Source organism: Bos indicus x Bos taurus, chromosome 11 (genome assembly GCF_003369695.1).
Source record: "Bos indicus x Bos taurus breed Angus x Brahman F1 hybrid chromosome 11, Bos_hybrid_MaternalHap_v2.0, whole genome shotgun sequence".
Classification (NCBI taxonomy): domain Eukaryota; kingdom Metazoa; phylum Chordata; class Mammalia; order Artiodactyla; family Bovidae; genus Bos; species Bos indicus x Bos taurus.
In genome coordinates this window covers 9,721,671-9,741,989 of record NC_040086.1, presented here as the reverse complement: position 1 = coordinate 9,741,989, position 20,319 = coordinate 9,721,671, and the positions used below count along the sequence as shown (strand labels likewise).

The following is a 20,319-nucleotide window of genomic DNA, read 5'->3' as shown; positions in this document are numbered from 1 at the left end:
GTGTTCAGTTTGCAACTGTGACAGATAAAATTAGATTATTGTGTACCCTGTGGCTTCAATTTTTAAATTGTAACTGCTTTTAAATGACTCTTTTCCTCGATCTCTCAAATTCATATGTTACAATTGAACTATGAAACATAAGACATTTATGCATATCACTAGGGCCCAACATTAAAGACAACACAATGCAGGTGGTCCTAAACATTTATCTTCAGGGCAGGCCCGCTCTCAGTCTTAAAATTCTCTAAGTAATCCCATCACTTACAATGTGTTGCAAACTTGATAAATCCCCACTAGTAAAAGGAATATTTGGCAAATAGAGTAGCCTCTTGCCAAAGTGGCTTCTTCCCAGGGCAGCTCCCTGAAGCCTAATGGTCAGGCTCAGGTCAGCCCTGTGTGAGGCAAGAGGCAGCTTTGTGTAAAAGCTGGCATTGAATCTATCAGACATGCCTTGGCTGACTTTGGCCTGTGGCTCTGTCTCTTCCTCCTCCAAAACTCCATCACATAATAAACACACACATGTTTTGCTCTTGAAAGTGAAAGTGAAGGTCACTCAGTCATGTCCGACTCTTTGCAACCCCATGGACCATACAGTCCATTAAATTCTCCAAGCCAGAATACTGGAGTGGGTAGCCTTTCCCTTCTCCAGGGTAATCTTCCTGACCCAGGGATTGAATCCAGGTTTCCCGCATTGCAGGCAGATTCTTTACCAGCTGAACCACAAGGGAAGCCCAAGAATACTGGAGTAGGTAGCCTATCCCTTCTCTAACGGATCTTCCCAACCCAGGAATCAAACCGGGGTCTGCTGCATTGCAGGTGGATTCTGTACCAACTGAGCTGTGAGGGAAGCCCATTTTGCTCTTAGTGATAGACTTTTCCATTCTGTAATAATGCTTTTATATCTTTGATTGAACAGTTAATCCCTCAGAGGTAAGAAACACATTTTGTTTTTCTTTTGTATTTCTCACAGCACTGAACAGACTATCCTGAACAAAGCAAGGTTTGTTAAAACGTATTTGCTGATTGATTTCTCTTTGGGTTATGGAATGTAAATTACGTGGACGTGTCATGACTCCTCAACGTTTGTGTGTGTTTGTGTGTGTGTGGGGGCTCTGAGGATCAATAAATAATAAATCCCAGGTGTAGAGTTTGGAGCCAGAAAAGTCGAAGATGTAATTCCTGGCCTTGAGTGAGCAATACTCTTTATTTTGTCATGTACGTGCAGGGGCTTGTACCAATACCCACTCCAACCACCTCCCAGCATTGGGAGCTTTGTGAGATAACAGGCACTTGAAGTACCTTGTGACTGTTATCTGGTCCACATAAAATGGTTCGAAAGAGGGGAGTGGGGAAGAGGCTCTACAATTACCGTGTGGAGAAAGAATCATAGATGACATGACCTACTGGGCAGATGGTGACTGCAGCCATGAAATTAGAGACGCTAGCTCCTTGGAAGAAAAGCTATGACCAACCTAGACAGCATATTAAAAAGCAGAGACATTACTTTGCCAACAAAGATCTGTCTAGTCAAAGTGACGGTTTTTCCAGTGGTCATGTACGGATGTGAGAGTTGGACTATAAAGAAAACTGAGTGCCGAAGAATTGATGCTTTTGAACTGTGGTGTTGGAGAAGACTCTTGAGAGTCTCTTGGACTGCAAGGAGTTACAACTAGTCCATCTTAAAGGAAATCAGCCCTAATATTCCTTGGAAGGACTGATGCTGAAGCTGAAACTGCAATACTTTGGCCACCTGATGGGAAGAACTGACCCACTGGAAAAGACCCTGATGCTGGGAAAGATTGAAGGCAGGAGGAGAAGGGGACGACAGAGGATGAGATGGTTGGATGGCATCACCAACTCGATGGACATGAGTTTGAGCAAGCTCTGGGAGTTGTTGATGGGCAGGGAAGCCTGGTGTGCTGCAGTCCATGGGGGTGCAAAGAGTCGGACTCGACTGAGCAACTGAACAAACTGACTGACTGGGTGTGGTCCCACCTGCCTGGGGCCAAAAGGTTTTGTAAGACTGTACTACTGGACAGTATTTCTAGACAGTATTTCTAGGCAGCAGGTATCCTCCTCTTCATCTCCCACTCCTAGCCAAAGCCATCAATACCACCTCAGACTTTAAAACACCTAACCCTATTGCCTGACTCCCTAACCTACCTTTACCTTGGTTCACGTCCTGATACTATCTTACAGCTTTAGCCTCCTTCTGTCTCTGGTCTCTGACCTCCTTCCCCTGTATCCACACGGAGAGCAATTATTGCTCTAAAAAAGCCAATAAGATCACATCACGTCTCTAAGAATCTCTGTTGGATAGCTAAACCTATTTATCTGTGGCGTTTCTATATCTAAAGAGGGAAACCCAGTTATGAGACTATTGTAGTCCGGTGAGAGATGTTGGGTGTGTGAATTGTTATACAAAATGTGGACAATGGTTATCTCTAAATTTTTTGTATTCATTAATCAAACAAATATTTATTACATGCCTACCATGTGACAGGCACCATTCTAGGCCCTGTGGAAATGAGGAAACAACACAGGTATAGATCCTGCCTTCTTGTGGTTCATAGTACATAGAATGGTTTGTACTTTATAGGTCACTTTGGCCCCTGAGTGAAGAACTGACTATAGGGATTGGGTGGAGATAGGCATGAATGGGAGCAGGGAGCAAGGCAGGAAAGCATGATATTGGCTCTGGCTGAGTTGCTGGTGGCTTGGGTATGGGTCAGATTGACTGCTCGCTGACAGACTGGCTGGAGATGAAGGTGAGTAGTAGGAAGGAATGGTGGATGATGATGCAATATGCTGAGACAACTGGGAGAGGAAGAGATTTGAAAAGACAAGTTGAGTTCGGCTTTGGACATGTTAGATGAGAGATGCTAGTCACTTCAGTGGGAGATGACAAATGGCAGTTGGAGAAATTAGTCTGGAACTCCGGGAGAGGTCCTCGCTGCGGATCTACATTTGTGAGTCATCAGCACGTAAATGATATAATAGTCATGGGGCTGGCAGGGAACACCAGGGAGAGAGTGTAACTAGATCAGAGAAGAGGGTGAAGGACAGCCCTTGAATATGCCAGCATTTACCAGTAGAGAAAACAGGGGCTAAGGAACCTGGAGTGAGGTTTGAGGGAAACCAGAAAGGTAGAGCTTCCCTGGCTCAGCAGAGGAAGGTGTGTCCAGATGAGGGATTTGGTCAGTTGTGCCCAACATCCCTGAGAGATGGAGTAAGACAAGGGTATAAAAGAGATAGGAATGGATAACCAACAAGGACCTACTGTATGGCACAGTATTCCAAATACTCCATATTTTGGAATAACCTATCAAAGAATCTGAAAAATATACATATATATATATATATAATTGAATATATACACAGTTTTATAGATATATATGTATATCTATATACATATAGGGAGAAGGCAATGGCAACCCACTCCAGTACTCTTGCCTGGAAAATCTCATGGATGGAGGAGCCTGGTAGGCTGCAGTCCATGGGGTTGCTAAGAGTCCGACACGACTGAGCGACTTCACTTTGACTTTTCACTTTCATGCATTGGAGAAGGAAATGGCAACCCACTCCAGTGTTCTTGCCTGGAGAATCCCCGGAACGGGGGAGCCTAGTGGGCTGCTGTCTGCAGGGTTGCACAGAGTTGGACATGACTGAAGCGACTTAGCAGCAGCAGCAGCAGCATATACATATACATATAGAGCCACTGTGCTGTACATTGGAAATGAACATGACACTGTAAATCTATTGTGCTGCAGTTGTTTAGTTGCTAAGTTATAGCCAGCTCATTGTGACCCCATGGACCCACCAGGCTCCACTGTCCATGGGACTTCCCAGCAAGAATACTGGAGAGGGTTGCCATTTCCTTCTCCAGAGGATCTTCCTGACCCAGGGATTGAACCTATGTCTCCTGCATTGGCAGGCAGATTCTTTACCATAGAGCCACCAGGGAAGCCCATAAATCAAATACATGTCAATAAAACATTTTAAATGATAAAAAAAAAAAAGAGATAGGAACAGAGGATTTGACAATATGTACATCATCGTGGTGACTATGACCAAAACAGTTTTGGACCTAAGCCTGACTGGAGTATAGGGAGGGAAGGGTGAGAATGTGTAGTTGGCAAGAGTACATAGCTTCTGAGAAGTTTTGCTGAGAGGCTAGATCATCGATGTTTTTGTTTTTTCTGTATATTTGCATACAGAAATTTGTATATAAGTTTGTTTATTTCCCAAGAATGAGAGTTTAATACTTCTGTTTTATTATTATTATAGATTGCAGATAGTACTCCCCTGTTTATAAGAGAAGTACGAACTCCTCAGCAGAACACTGCAAACCCTCATCTTCCCTCCTCTGTGATCTTTCCAACCTCAGGCTTGCTGTTCTCCACAATCACGGATCTCCCATAGGCTGCAGTCACTCTTGCCGGCTTCTATCGTGAATCAAAGTCTGGTGCCAGCATATGAGCCAGCAGTCCCACTCCTGGGCACATACCCAGACAAAATTGTGGTTCGAAAAGATACACACACCCCTATTTACAATAGCTCAAACATGGAAACAATTTAAACACCCATCTACAAATGAATGGGTAAAGAAGACATGGTATGTATATATAATGGATTACTCAGTCATAAAAAGAATGAAATAATGCTATTTGCAGTAACATGGATAGACCTAGAGATTATCATACTAAGTGAAATAAGTAGAGAAAGAGAGAGAGAGAAAGATCAATACCATATAATATCACAAATACCATATAATATCACTTATATGTGGAAGCTAAAATATGACACAAATGAAACAGAAACAGACTCACAGATACAAAGAATAGACTTGTGGTTGCTAAGCAGGAGGGCAAGGGGAGGGAAGTATTGGGAGTTCAGGATTAGCAGATGCAGACTGTTATATATAGTATGGATAAACAATGAAGTCCAACTGTGTAACACAGGGAACTGTATTCACTATCTTGTGATAAAGCATAATGGAAAAGAACAGGAAAAAGAATATACATGTATAACAGCATCACTGCCATACAGCAGAAATCTACACAACATGGTAAATCAAATATATTTCAATAAAATTTCTAGAAAAAGGAAAAAAAGTTTGATGCTGGACATTAGCTGTGGCTCCTATTTGTCTCAGAATCCCTAAGCCACCCCACTCCACACATGGCCAGGGTCATTTGGTTACACACTTACCACCCAGTTTCACTCACGCATCAGTCCCACAGTTGCAGACAAAAGTTCTTTTCTGCTTTCCACTTCCTGGCTCTTAGAATGGCAGGATGGGATAACTAATAGGGAAAAGAATAGGGCCTCAAAATCAGAGAGGGAAGTGGGTTCCTTCCCTTATCTGCCACTCACTAACTGTGTGATCTTGGGCAAGTTTCTTAAGGGCTCTGTATCCTCATCTGTAAAACCAAGTTAGTAAAACTCACATTCATTCAGTTTTCTGAAGCTTGGCATAAAGTAAAGCAGTAGTTGTGGCGGCTAACTTTGCGTCAGAACTGCGCGGACGCCAGTAGGTGAAAACTAAGATGCTTCAGAAATGTGACCCAGTAGCAGGGGCCCCTCACATGACCCCGAGATGCCAGACAGTGTCTCTCTCCCCGCCCAGGGCGTGTGCAGGTCCGCTGACCCGTCTTTCCAGTCACCCCACACTCCGGGTCTGTGATCATGCACCCCCCCACCCATAGCTGAGCCTGACGCGGCGTTGGCTCATGCGCCTTTCTGCCGCAGCCTCTTGCCACGGACCACACGTCTCATCCTCGGCTCCTGGCCCCGCCCCCCGCCCCAGGCGCGCCCCTTCAGCTTGCCCACTCCGTGTCTGAGCGGCCGCGCCCGCGGGCCGTAAGCTCCGACTGGCTGCGCCGCGGCGGCGGGCGGCCCCTAGGCGCACACACCCTCCCCGCGCAGCCAATGGGCGTGCGCGCGTCACTGACCCGGCGGCCCGCGAGCCGGCAATCCCTCAATAAGCCACATTGTTGCCCGAAACTCCGGCACAGGAGTCCCAGGCCGCCGCTAGCACCGCCGTGACACCTAGCCGAGAAGATCCGCGGGCGAGCGCAGCCCACGAATGAGGCCGAGAGGTCCGGTCGCCCTAGTGAAGCCGCACTTCGATTCTTTCTCAAGTTGAGCCTTAGTGATCTTGTGGCTGAAGTTAGTACTTTGACAGTGGGACATCCCAACACGTCGCCGGGAGTGACTCTTGGTCTCCGTTCAGCAGTTGGGACTACCAAAACCTGTTTTTAGAGACCCGAAACCCTCCAGCCGGGCGCGCCATCGTGTGCTTTCTTTGTGTGCCTCCCGGACTCACCAATCCCGGCCGGGCCGCCAAGTCCAGGTACAAAGCGGTCCGACCGCGCCGCTCTCCTACCCCGCACGCGCTCCGGCCTCGGTTTCCCAACTCTGTTCCGTCGGGAGTTGGCAGGATGATTGCCTCACATCTGCTCGCCTACTTCTTTACGGAGCTCAACCACGACCAAGTGCAGAAGGTAAGTAAGCGCGGGAGGGGCGGCTGGCTCGCCTCTGAGAACCTTACTTTGTCCGTGGCTCTCTCTCCGGGGTCCCGGCCGACTAGGAATCTTCTCTTAGAACCGTACAGGGACCCGCTTTCTCCCCATTCTGGGCCGCAGACGCGGAAAATATCAGGACGGCGGAGAAAAGCCCTGGGCTGGAGGAGCCACGTCCGCTAGGCACCGGCAGGCGTGTGCGCGCCTGCGAGGCTCCGGGGCTCGTGCACCGCGCGCCTCTCCCTCTCTGCTATCCCGAGCGCACTCGCGCTCCCGCTTCCCCCCAACCCCCGCCCCTGGAGGGGCGGGCCACCCTGCACGTAGTCTGTGACTGCTGGTTCCACGTGGGAGGAACCCCCCTTTCGCAGTCTGTGTTCCGGCCGGAGCACGTGGGGAGAATCGTGGCGGGGTTGGGGGAGAAGACTCGGCTGCCTGGGCTCCTCCAGGGCTAAAGACGGCATTTCGGCGTTACGATTCCCTCTAGCGTTCCTCACGGCCTCGTGGGAAAAGACCACACGGGAAAAAGCTGGGAAACGGGCAGAGGAACTTCGCCCGCCGCGCCCCTTTTCCGGAACTGAGGCGCCCGGAACCGAGGCTCCGCTAGGGACGTACGCCCCCTCCTCCCCTCATACCCAGCATCGGGCTCCGGACTGCCCCTCCTCGAGTACCCCACCTCCGGTCCCGCCTCCAAATGGGGGGCGGACTTTGGATATTACTTTTGGTGTTCCCAAAAGTTTCTCCAAGAGGACCAACTCCACAACCCCCTCGTTCCTTTGCCGTCTTCCTGGGGATTTTTGTCGTTCTGGAGCCTTTTTCAGTTGTAGGCCTCGACCAGTCTGCCCACTTTCTCTCTCAGCAGTGCCCCCAAATCCGAGCTCTTTTTCGGGCCAGGTCTTTTACGTAAGACAAGCCTCCTGCCTCGCCGGGGAGCCTCGCTCTCTGTGCCTCTGGGTATGGAGTGGGGGCGGGGCTAGCCAGGGCCCCAGGCGCTCTCTGGGGGAGAATTGAGTTTCTGAAATGCTCGAGATTGCGGGATTGGCTCCTGCCCTGGGCCTCAGCTAGGATTTGAGACGAAGGGGTGGGCGGGGGTAGAGGGTGTCCAGATCTGTGAGTCAAAGACGGAACGTTGCTCAATTACATGCTTGAAATTTCTGTCTTAGTAGGAACACATTTTGGGGAAAATGTTTTGACATTATCTTTCTGTGGGACGACCTGCTCATACTCTTTCTGGTTGATCGTGAGAGCGAAGGAGAGGATGATGGTGGGTTGCCATCACGGTGTTTTCAGAGCCGTGGCAGATGAATTCCAATATAACATGAAGTTTCCTAGCCTCAAACTGGAGTAGGGAGCAGACGGCAGCTGGTTTAGTTGTGTCAGAGGCAGGACCTTAGCTTTGGGCTTATTTGCCAGAGAAGTGAGTTAACCCTTGTGGAAGACTGTCATTTCTTGGCAAGTCCTAGAATTCAAAGCTTGCTGTTGTTCAGTCACCCAAGTCGTGTCCGACTCTGCAACTGCAGGATGCCAGACTCCTCTGTCCTTCACTGTCTCCCGGAGTTTGCTGAAATTCGTGTCCATTAAATTGGTGATACTGGGGCTTCCCAGGTGGCTCAGTGGTAAAGAATCTGCCTGCCAATGCGGGAGATGCAGAAGATGTGTGATCTCTCTAAATTTAGGTAATTCCTCTAAATTACCTGAGTCGGGAAGACCCCCTGGAGGAGGAAATGGTAACCTGCTCCAGTATTCTTGCCTGGAAAATTCCATGGACAGAGGAGCCTGGTTGTAACCTCATGGGCTACAGTCCATGGGGTAGCAGAGTTGGACACGACTGAACAACTAAGCATGCACGAATTGGTGATGCTATCTTACTGTCTCATTCTCTGCCACTGCTTCTTTTGCCTTTAGACTTTCCCAGCATCAGGGTCTTTCTGATGAGTTGACTCTGCATCAGGTGGCCAAAGGTGTTGGAGCTTCAGGTTCAGCAGCCCGCCTTTTGATGAATATTGAGGGTTGATTTCCTTTAAGCTGGAGGGTTATTAATTCAGGGATGGCCTTCTCAGTTGGGTAAAGTATTGCCCCAGGACTTATAAATTTACTCACTCCTTGTTCAGAGGATGGAACCTAGGTCCACAAGTTTACCCCCCCCCCCCCCGCCCCCCCAAGCCACAGGATGAAAGCTAGGACTGGAAACTTACTGGCCTAGAATGGGGAGTGTCCGTTTAGTCCCAGATTGTAAAGAGAATTACCCAGGATATGTAGAAATGAGTTCTAATCTCTGTTTTGTGCTTTATTAACCACAGGACCCTGAGCAAGTCACTGGCTTCTTTGGACCGCCAACCTTTTTATTTGTAAAACAAGAATCATAAACCTCAAGTTTCTCCACTTTAGGAAGTTGTGATGATTAAGCACAACAATGTAAAAAGTTCTTTATTGTGAGATTGTCTGCACTTGCAGCTACCTTTCAGCCAGTGAAGTGCCTCAGGGACACTTGGGTGTATTTCCTCTAAATTACCAGTGGGGGCAGAATTGAGTCAGGCCTTAACTCAGCAGTTGCAGAAGCTGGAATTTCAGTTCAGTTCAGTTCAGTTCAGTTGCTCAGTTGTGTCCGACTCTTTGCGACCCCATGAATCGCAGCACGCCAGGCCTCCCTGTCCATCACCAACTCCCCGAGTTTACCCAAACTCATGTCCATCGAGTCGGTGATGCCATCCAGCTATCTCATCCTCTGTCGTCCCCTTCTCCTCCTGCCCCCAATCCCTCCCAGCATCAGAGTCTTTTCCAATGAGTCAACTCTTCGCATGAGATGGCCAAAGTACTGGAGTTTCGGCTTTAGCATCAGTCCTTCCAATGAACACCCAGGACCGATCTCCTTTAGAATGGACTGGTTGGATCTCCTTGCAGTCCAGGGGACTCTCAAGAGTCTTCTCCAACACCACAGTTCAAAAGCATCAATTCTTCGGCACTCAGCCTTCTTCACAGTCCAACTCTCACATCCATACATGACCACTGGAAAAACCATAGCCTTGACTAGATGGACCTTTGTTGGCAAAGTAATGTCTCTGCTTTTGAATATGCTATCTATGTTGGTCATGACTTTCCTTCCAAGGAGTAAGCGTCTTTTAGGTTCATGGCTGCAATCATCATCTGCAGTGATTTTGGAGCCCGGAAAAATAAAGTCTGACACTGTTTCCACTGTTTCCCATGAAGTGATGGGACGAGATGCCATGAGCTTCGTTTTCTGAATGTTGAGCTTTAAGCCAACTTTTTCTCTCTCCACTTTCCCTTTCATCAAGAGGCTTTTTAGTTCCTCTTCACTTTCTGCCATAAGGGTGGTATCATCTGCATATCTGAGGTTATTGATATTTCTCCCAGCAATCTTGATTCCAGCTTGTGCTTCTTCCAGCCCAGCGTTTCTCATGATGTACTCTGCATATAAGTTAAATAAGCAGGGTGACAATATACAGCCTTGCCGTACTCCTTTTCCTGTTTGGAACCAGTCTGTTGTTCAGTCTCCAAGTTTAGGTGAGCAGTAAAAAAGTTGGAGAAAAAAGATGAGAGTGAAAAAGTTGGCTTAAAACTCAACATTCAGAAAACTAAGATCATGGCATCCAGTCCCATCACTTCATGGCAAATAGATGGGGAAACGATAGAAACAGTGAGAGACTTTATTTTCTTGGGTTCCAAAATCACTGCAGATGGTGACTGCAGCCATCAAATTAAAAGACACTTGCTCCTTAGAAAAAAACCTATGACCCATCTAGACAGCATATTAAAAAGCAGAGACATTACTTTGTCAACAAGGGTCCGTCTAGTCAAAGCTACGATTTTTCCAGTAGTCGTGTATGGATGTGAGAGTTGGACTATAAAGAAAGCTGAGCGCCGAAGAATTGATGCTTTTAAACTGTGGTGTTGGAGGAGACTCTTGAGAGTCTCTTGGACTGCAAGGAGTTACAACCAGTCAATCCTAAAGGAAATCAGTCCTGAGTATTCATTGGAAGAACTGATGCTAAAACTGAAACTGCAATACTTTGGCCACCTGCTGCAAAGAACTGACTCATTGGAAAAGACCCTGATGCTGGGAAAGATTGAAGGCAGGAGGAGAAGGGGACGACAGAGGATGAGATAGTTGGATGGCATCACCGACTCGATGGACATGAGTTTGAGCAAGCTCTGGGAATTGGTGATGGACAGGGAAACCTAGCATGCTATAGTTCATGGGGTCGCAAAGAGTTGAACATGACTGAGCAACCTAACTGAACTGAACTTAGGTGAACAAAGCTGTTTGATTCCAGCTGCATTTGGGAAATAGGAAGAGAATCAGAAAGAATATTTTGGAAACATAAACCATGTCTCTTACATCTCCAGTATTGGCAGGAAGGGTCTTTATCAGTAGTGCCACCTGGGAACATAGAGCAGTGACTCTTAAACTCTTAAAAGTTGATCCTTGAAGGAAGAATTAGGAGAGAAGGTTGAAGCTTGAATTTTAGAGTTTTTTGAAAAGGCCTTGGTTTGAACTCTTCTGAAATCTCTATCATTTTATATATTCTGGGTTGTAGTCTGAGGCAGGGAAAGTTTAGGTTCATCTGCCCAAAACTAGCTCCATTGGAATCACTTGTCTCCTGATAGACAAGTCCAGTGTTTTGTGCTGTTAGGAGAGTAAGGGTTATTTGCTCACTTTTGCTAATTTGACAGTTTGAAACTCAAGAGCAAACACATATAGCATCTACTGTGTACCAGTAGATCTTTACACCTGTTATTAGCATTTACTCTTTACAGCTGCTCATTAGCATTCACAGCAACACCATGAAGTAGATACTATTATCAGCATCGCTGTTTTACTGGTAAGCAATTGAGGCCCAGGTGACTTGTTCAAGGTCACTAACTTTTTTGTGAGAGCAGGGAATTGAATCCAAGCCAGTTGGGTTCCAGAGGCCCTTGCTCGTGACCACAGTCCTGCCTCTGGGACCAGTGGAAGACTCCATCTGGTCGGTGTCTGGTCACTTTTGGATGCTGGCGGCACCTGCATCCAGCACGTCCAGGAATGCAGCTTTCTCTCCTCTTGGTCAGATTAATGGCACCAGTACTCTCTGACTTTTCTGGTTGGGATCCCTGGACTCATTTAATTGAATTTCCTTTCTGATTGCTATACCTTTGTCAGCTGGTCTCTGGGTTACTTCAGAGGCCTCGTGGGGTTTGTTTCTTGTCTCTTTCTTGAGTTGGACTAGATCATTTCAGAAGCCTTTTAAGCCCTTGTACTATCACTTTATATGTGGAATCTAAAATATGACACAAACGGACTTATGAAACAAACAGACTCACAGACAGAAAACGAACTTATGGTTACCAAGGGGGAAAGGGTGGGGAAGAGTAAATTAGGGGTTTGTGGTTAGCAGATACAAACTATATAAAATAGATAAGCAAGGTCCCATTGTATAGCACAGGAACTATATTCAGTATTCTATAATAGGGCTTCTCTGGTGGCTCAGTGGTAAAGAATCCACCTGCCAATGTAGAGGACATGGGTTTGATCCCCGATTCCCGAAGATCCCACATGTGGCGGAGCAACTAGGCTCATTCACCCCAGCTACAGAGCCTGTGCTCTAGAGCCTGGGAGCCGCAACTGCTGAGCCCCTGTGCTGCAGCTACTGAAGCCTGCATGCCCTAGAGCCTGTGCTGCGCCGCAGGAGAGGCCACAGTGATAAGTCCGCATGCTGCATCTAGAGAGTAACCCCTGGTCCCTGAACCTGGAGAAAAACCTGTGCAGTATCAAGCAGCCAGCATGACCAAAAATAAATAAATGAACAAATTTTTTAAAATGCTTTAAACAATATCCTATAATAAACCATCAAGGAAGAGAATATGAAAAAGCATATATATTTATCTGAATTACTTTGCCGTATACTAGAAACTAACACATTGTAAACAATTATACTTAAAAAAAGACTGCACGCTGATTGCCCTCTGACCCCAGCTCCCACATCAGCCTCATCTTCTCTATCTTCCATTCCCCAGAGACTTGCATCACCATTCCTCCTAAGTGTCACACCTGCTCACACTAGGTGCTTTTGTGTGGCGTTTGTGTCATCCCATTGTACACTGGAGTTGGTAGTTTCAGAGAATGGAGAATCCTAGCTGTCCACCTTTATAGCCCGTTTGTAGCCAGTAGTGAGGTACTCAGTGAATACAAGAATGAAGGAGTAGACCTTTCTGGGAAAAGAACCTGAGTAACTGCTGCAGGAAGCGGAGGAGGGTGAGAGGCAGCTGGGGGAAGTGCTGGCACTGGACTGAAGGGGTGAGTGGATGGGCGGACCATTGGATTGTGAGCTATTCCCTCATCAAGGCCTGAGGCATGGTGTGAGGCTGATCCTGAGAAAGGGTGGCCCGGAGACATGGAAGGAGAAAGAGGGTGTTTCCTATCTTCTACCCGTCAAAGGTTTTGTCCTGTCTGGAGACTTAGAGGATTCTTTTAATTAATTGAACTATAATTAATATACAAGATACAGGGTTTTTTTGTCTCCTAAGGATGAGAATCGGGATTTACCGTGGAAGTGAAATGAAGGACGCATGCCTTAGTCATTAACCAGTTGTTTTAATACGCACAGACTGGTGACACAGTCTTGGAATACAGATAGTTAATTTAGGCTCTTCACTAGATTAATGAGGGGTAGCTTTCAATTCTGAACTTAATGAGAGGGGGAAATATCTTGGAAGCAGAAAGGTTTAACAGAACCCCCAAGAGACAAGAATTTAATGTTTTTTGAGAACCTGCTGTGTGTACAAGGCCCTCTAGATAGTATATCGAAAATTGAGACTAAGACACCTTTCAGCTCTCTGGTGAGATAAGACTCTAGGAATAGATACTTTACATCTGCTGAAGGGTTGTAGCAGTTATTCCCATGGGATGGGGAGTTGACTGGTAGTTTTTGAGCACGTACTCTGTGTCATTAATCTTCAGATAGGGGATGAAAGTGTGGGAGTAAAGGGATTGATTAAACTTTAATGGCTCAGCAGTAAAGAATCTGCTTGCAAAGCAGGAGACACAGGAGATGTGAGTTTCACCCCTGGGTCGGGAAGATCCCCTGGAGAAGGGAATGGCAACCCATTCCAGTATTCTTGCCTGGAGACTCCTGTGGACAGAGGAGCCTGGTGGGCTATAGTCCATGGAATCTTGGAGTCGGACACGACTGAGACAACTTAGCACAGGCACACACAAGATTACTTTTGGCTGAGGTAACTGACATTGACAGGGAGGTACAATTTGGCCCATTCAACTTTAACTTAGTTCTTAGTATCTTAATACTAAGCCCTTTCCTGCTCAGAAGACAATTGATGCTAACAGGAATGTTTTGTAGCTTTTTTAATATGCTTTTTATATTTATTTAAATATGTTTGGAAAACATTTTTACAATGTTATTTTGTAGCTTTTACTCATCATCCATTTGTTTTGTATTGTCAAATTGATATTTCAGAGAGTGGCCAAGAAGCACTTTTTTCTTTACCCCTGAATGAATTAATATTCTCTCTGAGCTTCCTTAGACAAAGCCAATATATATTTTTATGTATCACTTTTCAAAGTTGAACTTTTCTATCACTCTGAAGAGTTTGAAGGCAAGCAGGGGCCATTTTCCAGGGGGCCTCAAAACAGCACAAGCCCTAACAGTTTTCTCAAAAACTAGCAGCCTTAGTAAGGAGATCTGGTACATTAAAAGAACTCAGGAACCCCAGAAAACTGGCTTCCTCTGTTCAGATACTTCCGGTTTAAAAGATGACTGCTGATAACTGGTTCCTCTTTATCATTGTTAAGTTTTGAAATCAGCAAGTTTGGTTTGTTTTCCAACAGTGCATGTTATCTGTCTTTGACTTTCCAAAGCAGTTGGGTTGGAGACCTGGCAAAGCAAATCAGAGTTCATTGGCTGTGAGTTAATATCACACGCCATAGATCACAGGTGGCTATTTCTGCTTACTTTTAAAGCAATTCTCTCAGCCTCAGTGCTGTTGACATTTTGGGCTGGATAATCTTGTGAGGGGCTACCTAGTCTATCATAAAGAGCAAGAGTTTTTCTCCTGGTCCAATTTACAGGGGCAAAGACTGTGTTTTTTGTTTATTTGTTTTTAAAGTACTCCTTTAGAGCAATGGTTTTCAACGATTAGTGATTTTGTCCCCCAGGTGTACTTTGGTGGTATCTGGAGACATTTTTGGTTGTCACAAGCAGGTGGATGAAGATGTGCTATTGCATCTGGTAAGCAGAGGCAAAGGATGATGCTAAACATCCTACAATGCCCAGGACAGATTCCCCTTCCCCACAAAAAAAAAAAAAAAAGACTTTTCTGACCTCAAATATCTATGGACTGAGAAGCTACATCAATAGAAGCTGCATCAAATGGAATAGTCTGTCCCCCATTCTAGTATTACAGTGCATCACTAACTGATCATAAAGCTACTTAGTAGTAGCTGTGATGAGGACCGTAGTTCTTCGCTCTCAGTGTCCATGTCGTGGGATAGTCATGGGGGGAAGTGGCCTTTTACAAAAGGTGAATTTACAGTGAGGTCTGCAGACCACAATAATTAACAGATGTCCATGGCCCCTGGCTGAAGTGTGGGTTACCTGAGTTACTGTTTTTGTGTCTTCAGAAAAATATGGGCAAGGTAAGCACTCCAGAAAGCCATGGGAGAGAAGTTTGTTCAGCTGACCCCAGAAGAATCTCACCCTGACTTTTGTTGGGGTTTCCCTAAGGGCCAGGCATTGCCAGGCTTCTGAGCAAGGCAGGCACGTGAGATGCTGAAACTTCTATTGCTGGGGACAGAGGAAAGGGGCTGTTGGTGCCACTGAGGGACAGTCCAGCAGCCTCTGGGAGGGTCTCCATGGTGACAAGTAGAGCCAGGCTTCCTGGGGTTGAATCCTGGCTCCTCACAAACCAGCGGTGTGAACTTGGGCCAGTTATTTAACCTCACTAGACCTCAGTTTCTTCTACTTGTGAAATGGAGAGTGGATAACACCTTAATAGGTTCTTTGTAAGGATTTAAGAGAGTGCATATATGTGGAGTTCTTAGAGCTGTACCTGCCAGAGTCAACACTCAATGTGTCAGATATTGATGGTGGTGGTTTAGTGACTAAGTTGTGTCCTACTTATTGCTACCCCATGGACTGTAGCCCCCACCAGGTTCCTCTGTCTGTGGGATTTCCTAGACAGCTGTCAAATATGCATACATAAAGATATTCTCAGATACCCAACTGTGCTGCCCATCTGCGTGGGAGCAAAAGAGGCCCTGTTTCTAAGAGCTTTCAGGGCAGGTGGGTTCTGGCCCATTTATGTTCTCTGTCTGATGTCAGATTAGCGCAGAGGACAGGGAGGATAGAAGGATGGAAAGTTCCTAAAGCTGAGGAGTAAGGAAGCGTCCTCACTGCTCCCTCCAACTCCTAAAACCTTCTCTTTCCCGGGCAGAGGAGACCCGCTTTTGAACTCCTGTTCTAACTTGCTTTCCTCCTGATCCTCTGGGGAGGAGGTAGCAACCCCATCGGGTGGGTGGGTCTTTGGGATGCCTGGGCTGTTTTGGTGTGCCTTAGTTGAAGTGTCCTCCTTGGGAAGTCATGAGAGACACAGTTGCACTGAATAGTCATAGCATTAGTTCAAACCTCTTTTCGTTGTAGAAGCCTGGTCCTCTCTCCATTGGTATCTCCCCTGGAGGGCAGAACTGCAGAGGCTCCAAGGGCAGTTGCTGAGGCCACTTATGCTGAAGTTGGCTTGTGAGACGCTTGCTCACACTTCCTCACATCTGCCGCAGTCTCTGGCTTCCCACTGGGGGAACCACTTGAGGTGCCTTGTGCTATTGAGTCATAGGCTGGGTCATAGTAGGTTTCAGCCCCACTGACCCTGGAGTTTCCATGAAGTGAATGGTCTTTTTTTGTTTTTTTTGGCACATTGAGTGTAGAGTCCCTGGCCATCTTGGTTCTCAGCAGAGAGCGCTTTGCCCTTCATATACAGACTCTGGGCTGTCCAGTTTGGCCTCTTCTGACATTAGGGTGCCTGGGGTTCTTGACAAAGCCAGAGAGGACCCTCTGTGTGGGACCCACGCTCTACTTCTCTCGTTCCTGTACAGCCTTTGTCTTGTCTAGATTGTCATGGCTAGAAAATCTCCTTTTCCCTGGAAGTGTCATGCTTTTTGCATTTTTGTCTGTGGATCTCTAAGCACTTCCTTAATAGTCCTTCCCTGGAGTGGCATTGTTGTCGTTGTTCAGTCGCCCAGTCATGTGTGACTCTTTGGGACCCCATGGACTGTAGCACGCCAGTCCTCCCTTTCCTCACCATCTCCCTAAGTTTGCCCAAGTTCATGTCCATTGCATCAGTGACGCCATCCAGCCATCTCATTCTCTGATGTGTCTTCTTCTGCTGTCAGTCTTTCCCAGCATCAGGGACTTTTCCAATGAATTGGCTATTTGCATCAGGTGACCAAAATACTGGAGCTTCAGCTTTAGCATCAGTCCTTCCAATGAGTATTCAGGGTTGATTTCCTTTTAAAATCAAAGATTTTGTTTGACTGGTTTGATCTTCTTGCTGTCCTAGGGACTCTCAAGTGTCTTCTCCAGCACCACAGTTTGAAGGCATCAATTCTTTGGCACTCTGCCTTCTTTATGGTCCAGCTCTCACAACCGTACCTGACCACTGGGAAGACTAAAGCCTTGACTATATGGACCTTTGTTGGCAGAGTAATCTTGGAGTAAACGAAGAGAGTGAGTCGGGTCTGAGGACCTGGCTCTGGGAAACCTTGGTACCTACCCACCCAGCCTATTTCCCTCTCCTCAGCTTAGCAGCGCTGTCCTGGAGGCTTGGATATGGTCTATGTTCTTGGAAGGCTTTATTCCCAACTTTTTCTTTCTGGCATCTCCATATTGTCTGATAAAGGAATGAAGCCAGATGAGCTATTGAACAGCTTTAATTTGGGCTAAATAAGGGAATTTGAAGCTGTCACTTTTCCTTTTTCCCATTTGAAGGACTTTTTCCTCCCAAATTTTCCTATTTCAACCCCTTCTAATGAAGTCTTCCAGCCATTTCCCATCAGTTCATTTTTCCCCTCAATTCCCAAAGGCCTTAAAATAGCAAATGTGCACCACTTACTAAGTGCTGGACTCTGTCTAGGAACTTGACCACAACACAGGCCACCTCAAGCAGCCCTCCAGGATAGCCATTATTGCTGCCTGTTAGTCAGAGGAAGACACCAAGACACAGAAAGGGCAGTACCTTGCTCAAGGACAAGCCAGCATTCAAACCCATGCGGTCTGATTCCAGAGCCCTGGCCTCTGGCCCCAGCATGGGGCTGCCTGGGACAACTGGGGACGGCCAATTGTCTTTCAGTTTCATGGGGTTATGAGGCTGGTGTCCATTGAGAGAGATCTTTGAGCTCATCTGTTCATTTTACAGTTGAGGAAAGCAGGTGTCTTGTCCTAAGGGACCAGCCAGGAACCCAGTCCCACGCCCTGCCCCGTCCTGTCTCCTTTCAGCGCCGTTGGTGTGGCATGAGCTCTTCCCATCGTTCAGATGTGGGCTCCCCAAGGACCACAAGCAGAATTTGCTCTGTGGCCTATTCCTATGATAACCCCGTAATTTTTTGTCCAAACTGGATCACTTGAGAGTAAAAGGGGACATTGTTAACAGTTATGCTACTATCACACTGGGCAGATTATCCTGGGCAAACTGGGATATATTAGATAGTTGCCCTGCTTATGGTGGGTGTGACAAGGGTGGGTGGGAAGGTCTGGGGCTGGACATGGTACAAAGGGACAGACCCAGAGGAGTTTGATCCAGCAGGTTACAGTGGGCAGCACACAGGAGTCGGAAGTTTAGATGCCCCTGTGGGACTCTGGGCTCAGGCGCAGAGTCTGGTCCCTGGTATAGGGCTGTCCAGAGGAGGCAGAGTAAAGGGATCTGGGGGACAGGCCAGGGCAGCCAGGTAGACGGAGAGGAAGCTCTGCTGCCAGGATCACATGCAGTGCAGGCCCAGGCCTGAAGAGCAAGGCCAGGCTCTGAGCACCTGGGCAGTCTGCGGTGGCCAGCGCTTGTTACTCTCTCACTCTTTCCTCGGTGTTCCCTTTGCCCCTTTATGTCCCCATAACAGATGTGTCTGGAGTGCCTGCTGTATCTCAATACTGCAATAACGCTGGTATCACAGACACAAATTTGGGAACAGTGCCTTCAGTCCTCTGGGACCAGTAAGAGCAAGAGACGCTTTTTAGTCAAAAGTGTGTTAATGTAACCAGCTGGGAACTTGGGGAAGATATTTGTGGAGAGGCTATTTGTATTGGGCCCCTGAAGAACAACTGGGAATTTGGTAGGCCAGAGTAGGAGAACATTCCAGGTATGGGTTCAACACACATCTCTAACCTTTCAAGAAAAAAAACCAAAAAACAAAACTCAGAATTGTATTGATGTGTGTGATTTAAGTGATTGTGAATCTATATCTTATTGTAGTGAAAGAAACTGCTTACTATCTGTCCTTACTGCTTCAGTTGGTAATTAGTAATATATTTGCCTCCTACTGATAGTCTGAGCATTTGCAGGCAGAAGGGTCCCCTTTATCCCAGTATCCTAACTGCCTGGCACACTCAATGTAGCAGCCAGTATGTGTGGGAAAAAGAACTGTCGCAGGGTCATGCACACCTGGGACATATTATTCCTTTGAACTGATGTCCTATAGTCTGCAGATAGGAGGGTCCCAGGACAGGGGTCCCAAAGGCCTGTCTCCTGACCCCCTGACAGGTGCTGTTGCCTGCAGTCTGTCTGGCTGTAACTTGATGCAGCTGAGAGCAAGAACTGGAAGAACAGGAAACCCTGTGGCTCACGCACAGCAAGATCCTGGAGGAGTGGCCTGTGAGCCTGGCTCCACACTCACCCTGCCCTCCAGGCTGTGAGTGTGTCAGCTGCCATCTCCCTGAGGTGGCATGATGACCCTAGTGGGGGTCTGCTTTGTCCCATCTGAAAAAAATGTCAAGGTAGATCTGTAGCTTTTGGTTAACTGCATTTCAGAGGACAGGAGCCTTAAAGAATCCAAAATCTACTGTGTCTTTCCTCCCTAACTCATCCTCCTTTTTTTTTTTTTTTTGTTATCTTATTGGGAATATCTGGCTTTGGCTTGGCAACTTTACAGGATAAATCTGCTGCTGTTTGTACAAACTTGGTCTTCCCAGGAGGAGTCTGTGAAGACATTAGTATTAATGAGGTCACAGATAGCAGTTACCTAGCTTTCCCTGGATGAGCGCACACCTGTGCCCCGGGTCAGGGCATTCATCTGGCCTGGATGTTACGGGACCTGTTAGGAACTTGGCCTATGGTTTGCGGAAGCTTTTTCAGACTTTGGTTTCCTTGTCAAAGATTTGCAGTAAAACACTGGCAAAGGAATAATGTGAAAACATGAAATTCTTTCAAAACTAAGTTGCAGGCATATATTAGCAGATAGAGTCACCAGAAGGCTTTGTGTGGCTGCATTTAGGTTATGGCTTTCCCTTCCGATTTGACCTCTTTGGCCCTACCATGTGCCAAAGACTAGGACCTAGTCAGTACCTTGTCATTTTTCCTTCCTTTATTTTTAAAGTGAAGTATAATTTGCATAGAGAACTGAGAACACTAAGTAACTACCACCTAGATCCAGTAACAAATTATTACCAGCAATAGCAAGCATATGTGTGTGTGTGCGCGCTAAGTCACTTCAGTCATGTTGGGCTCTTTGCGACCCTATGGACTGTACCAGGCTCCTCTGTCCATGGGATTCTCCAGGCAAGAATACTGGAGTGGGTGGCCATTTCCT

General features: G+C 46.8%; 1 protein-coding gene across 1 annotated transcript in view; it reads left to right on the top strand.

Moving 5' to 3' along the window:
• The first annotated feature begins 5,932 nt into the window (after nucleotides 1-5,932).
• HK2 (hexokinase 2) overlaps nucleotides 5,933-20,319 on the top strand; it is a 69,379-nt gene continuing 54,992 nt past the window's right edge. The window contains exon 1 of the mRNA XM_027554793.1: nucleotides 5,933-6,506. Coding sequence (XP_027410594.1) covers nucleotides 6,444-6,506 — 63 coding nt within the window. The 5' untranslated portion in view covers nucleotides 5,933-6,443. The remainder of the gene's footprint in view (nucleotides 6,507-20,319) is intronic.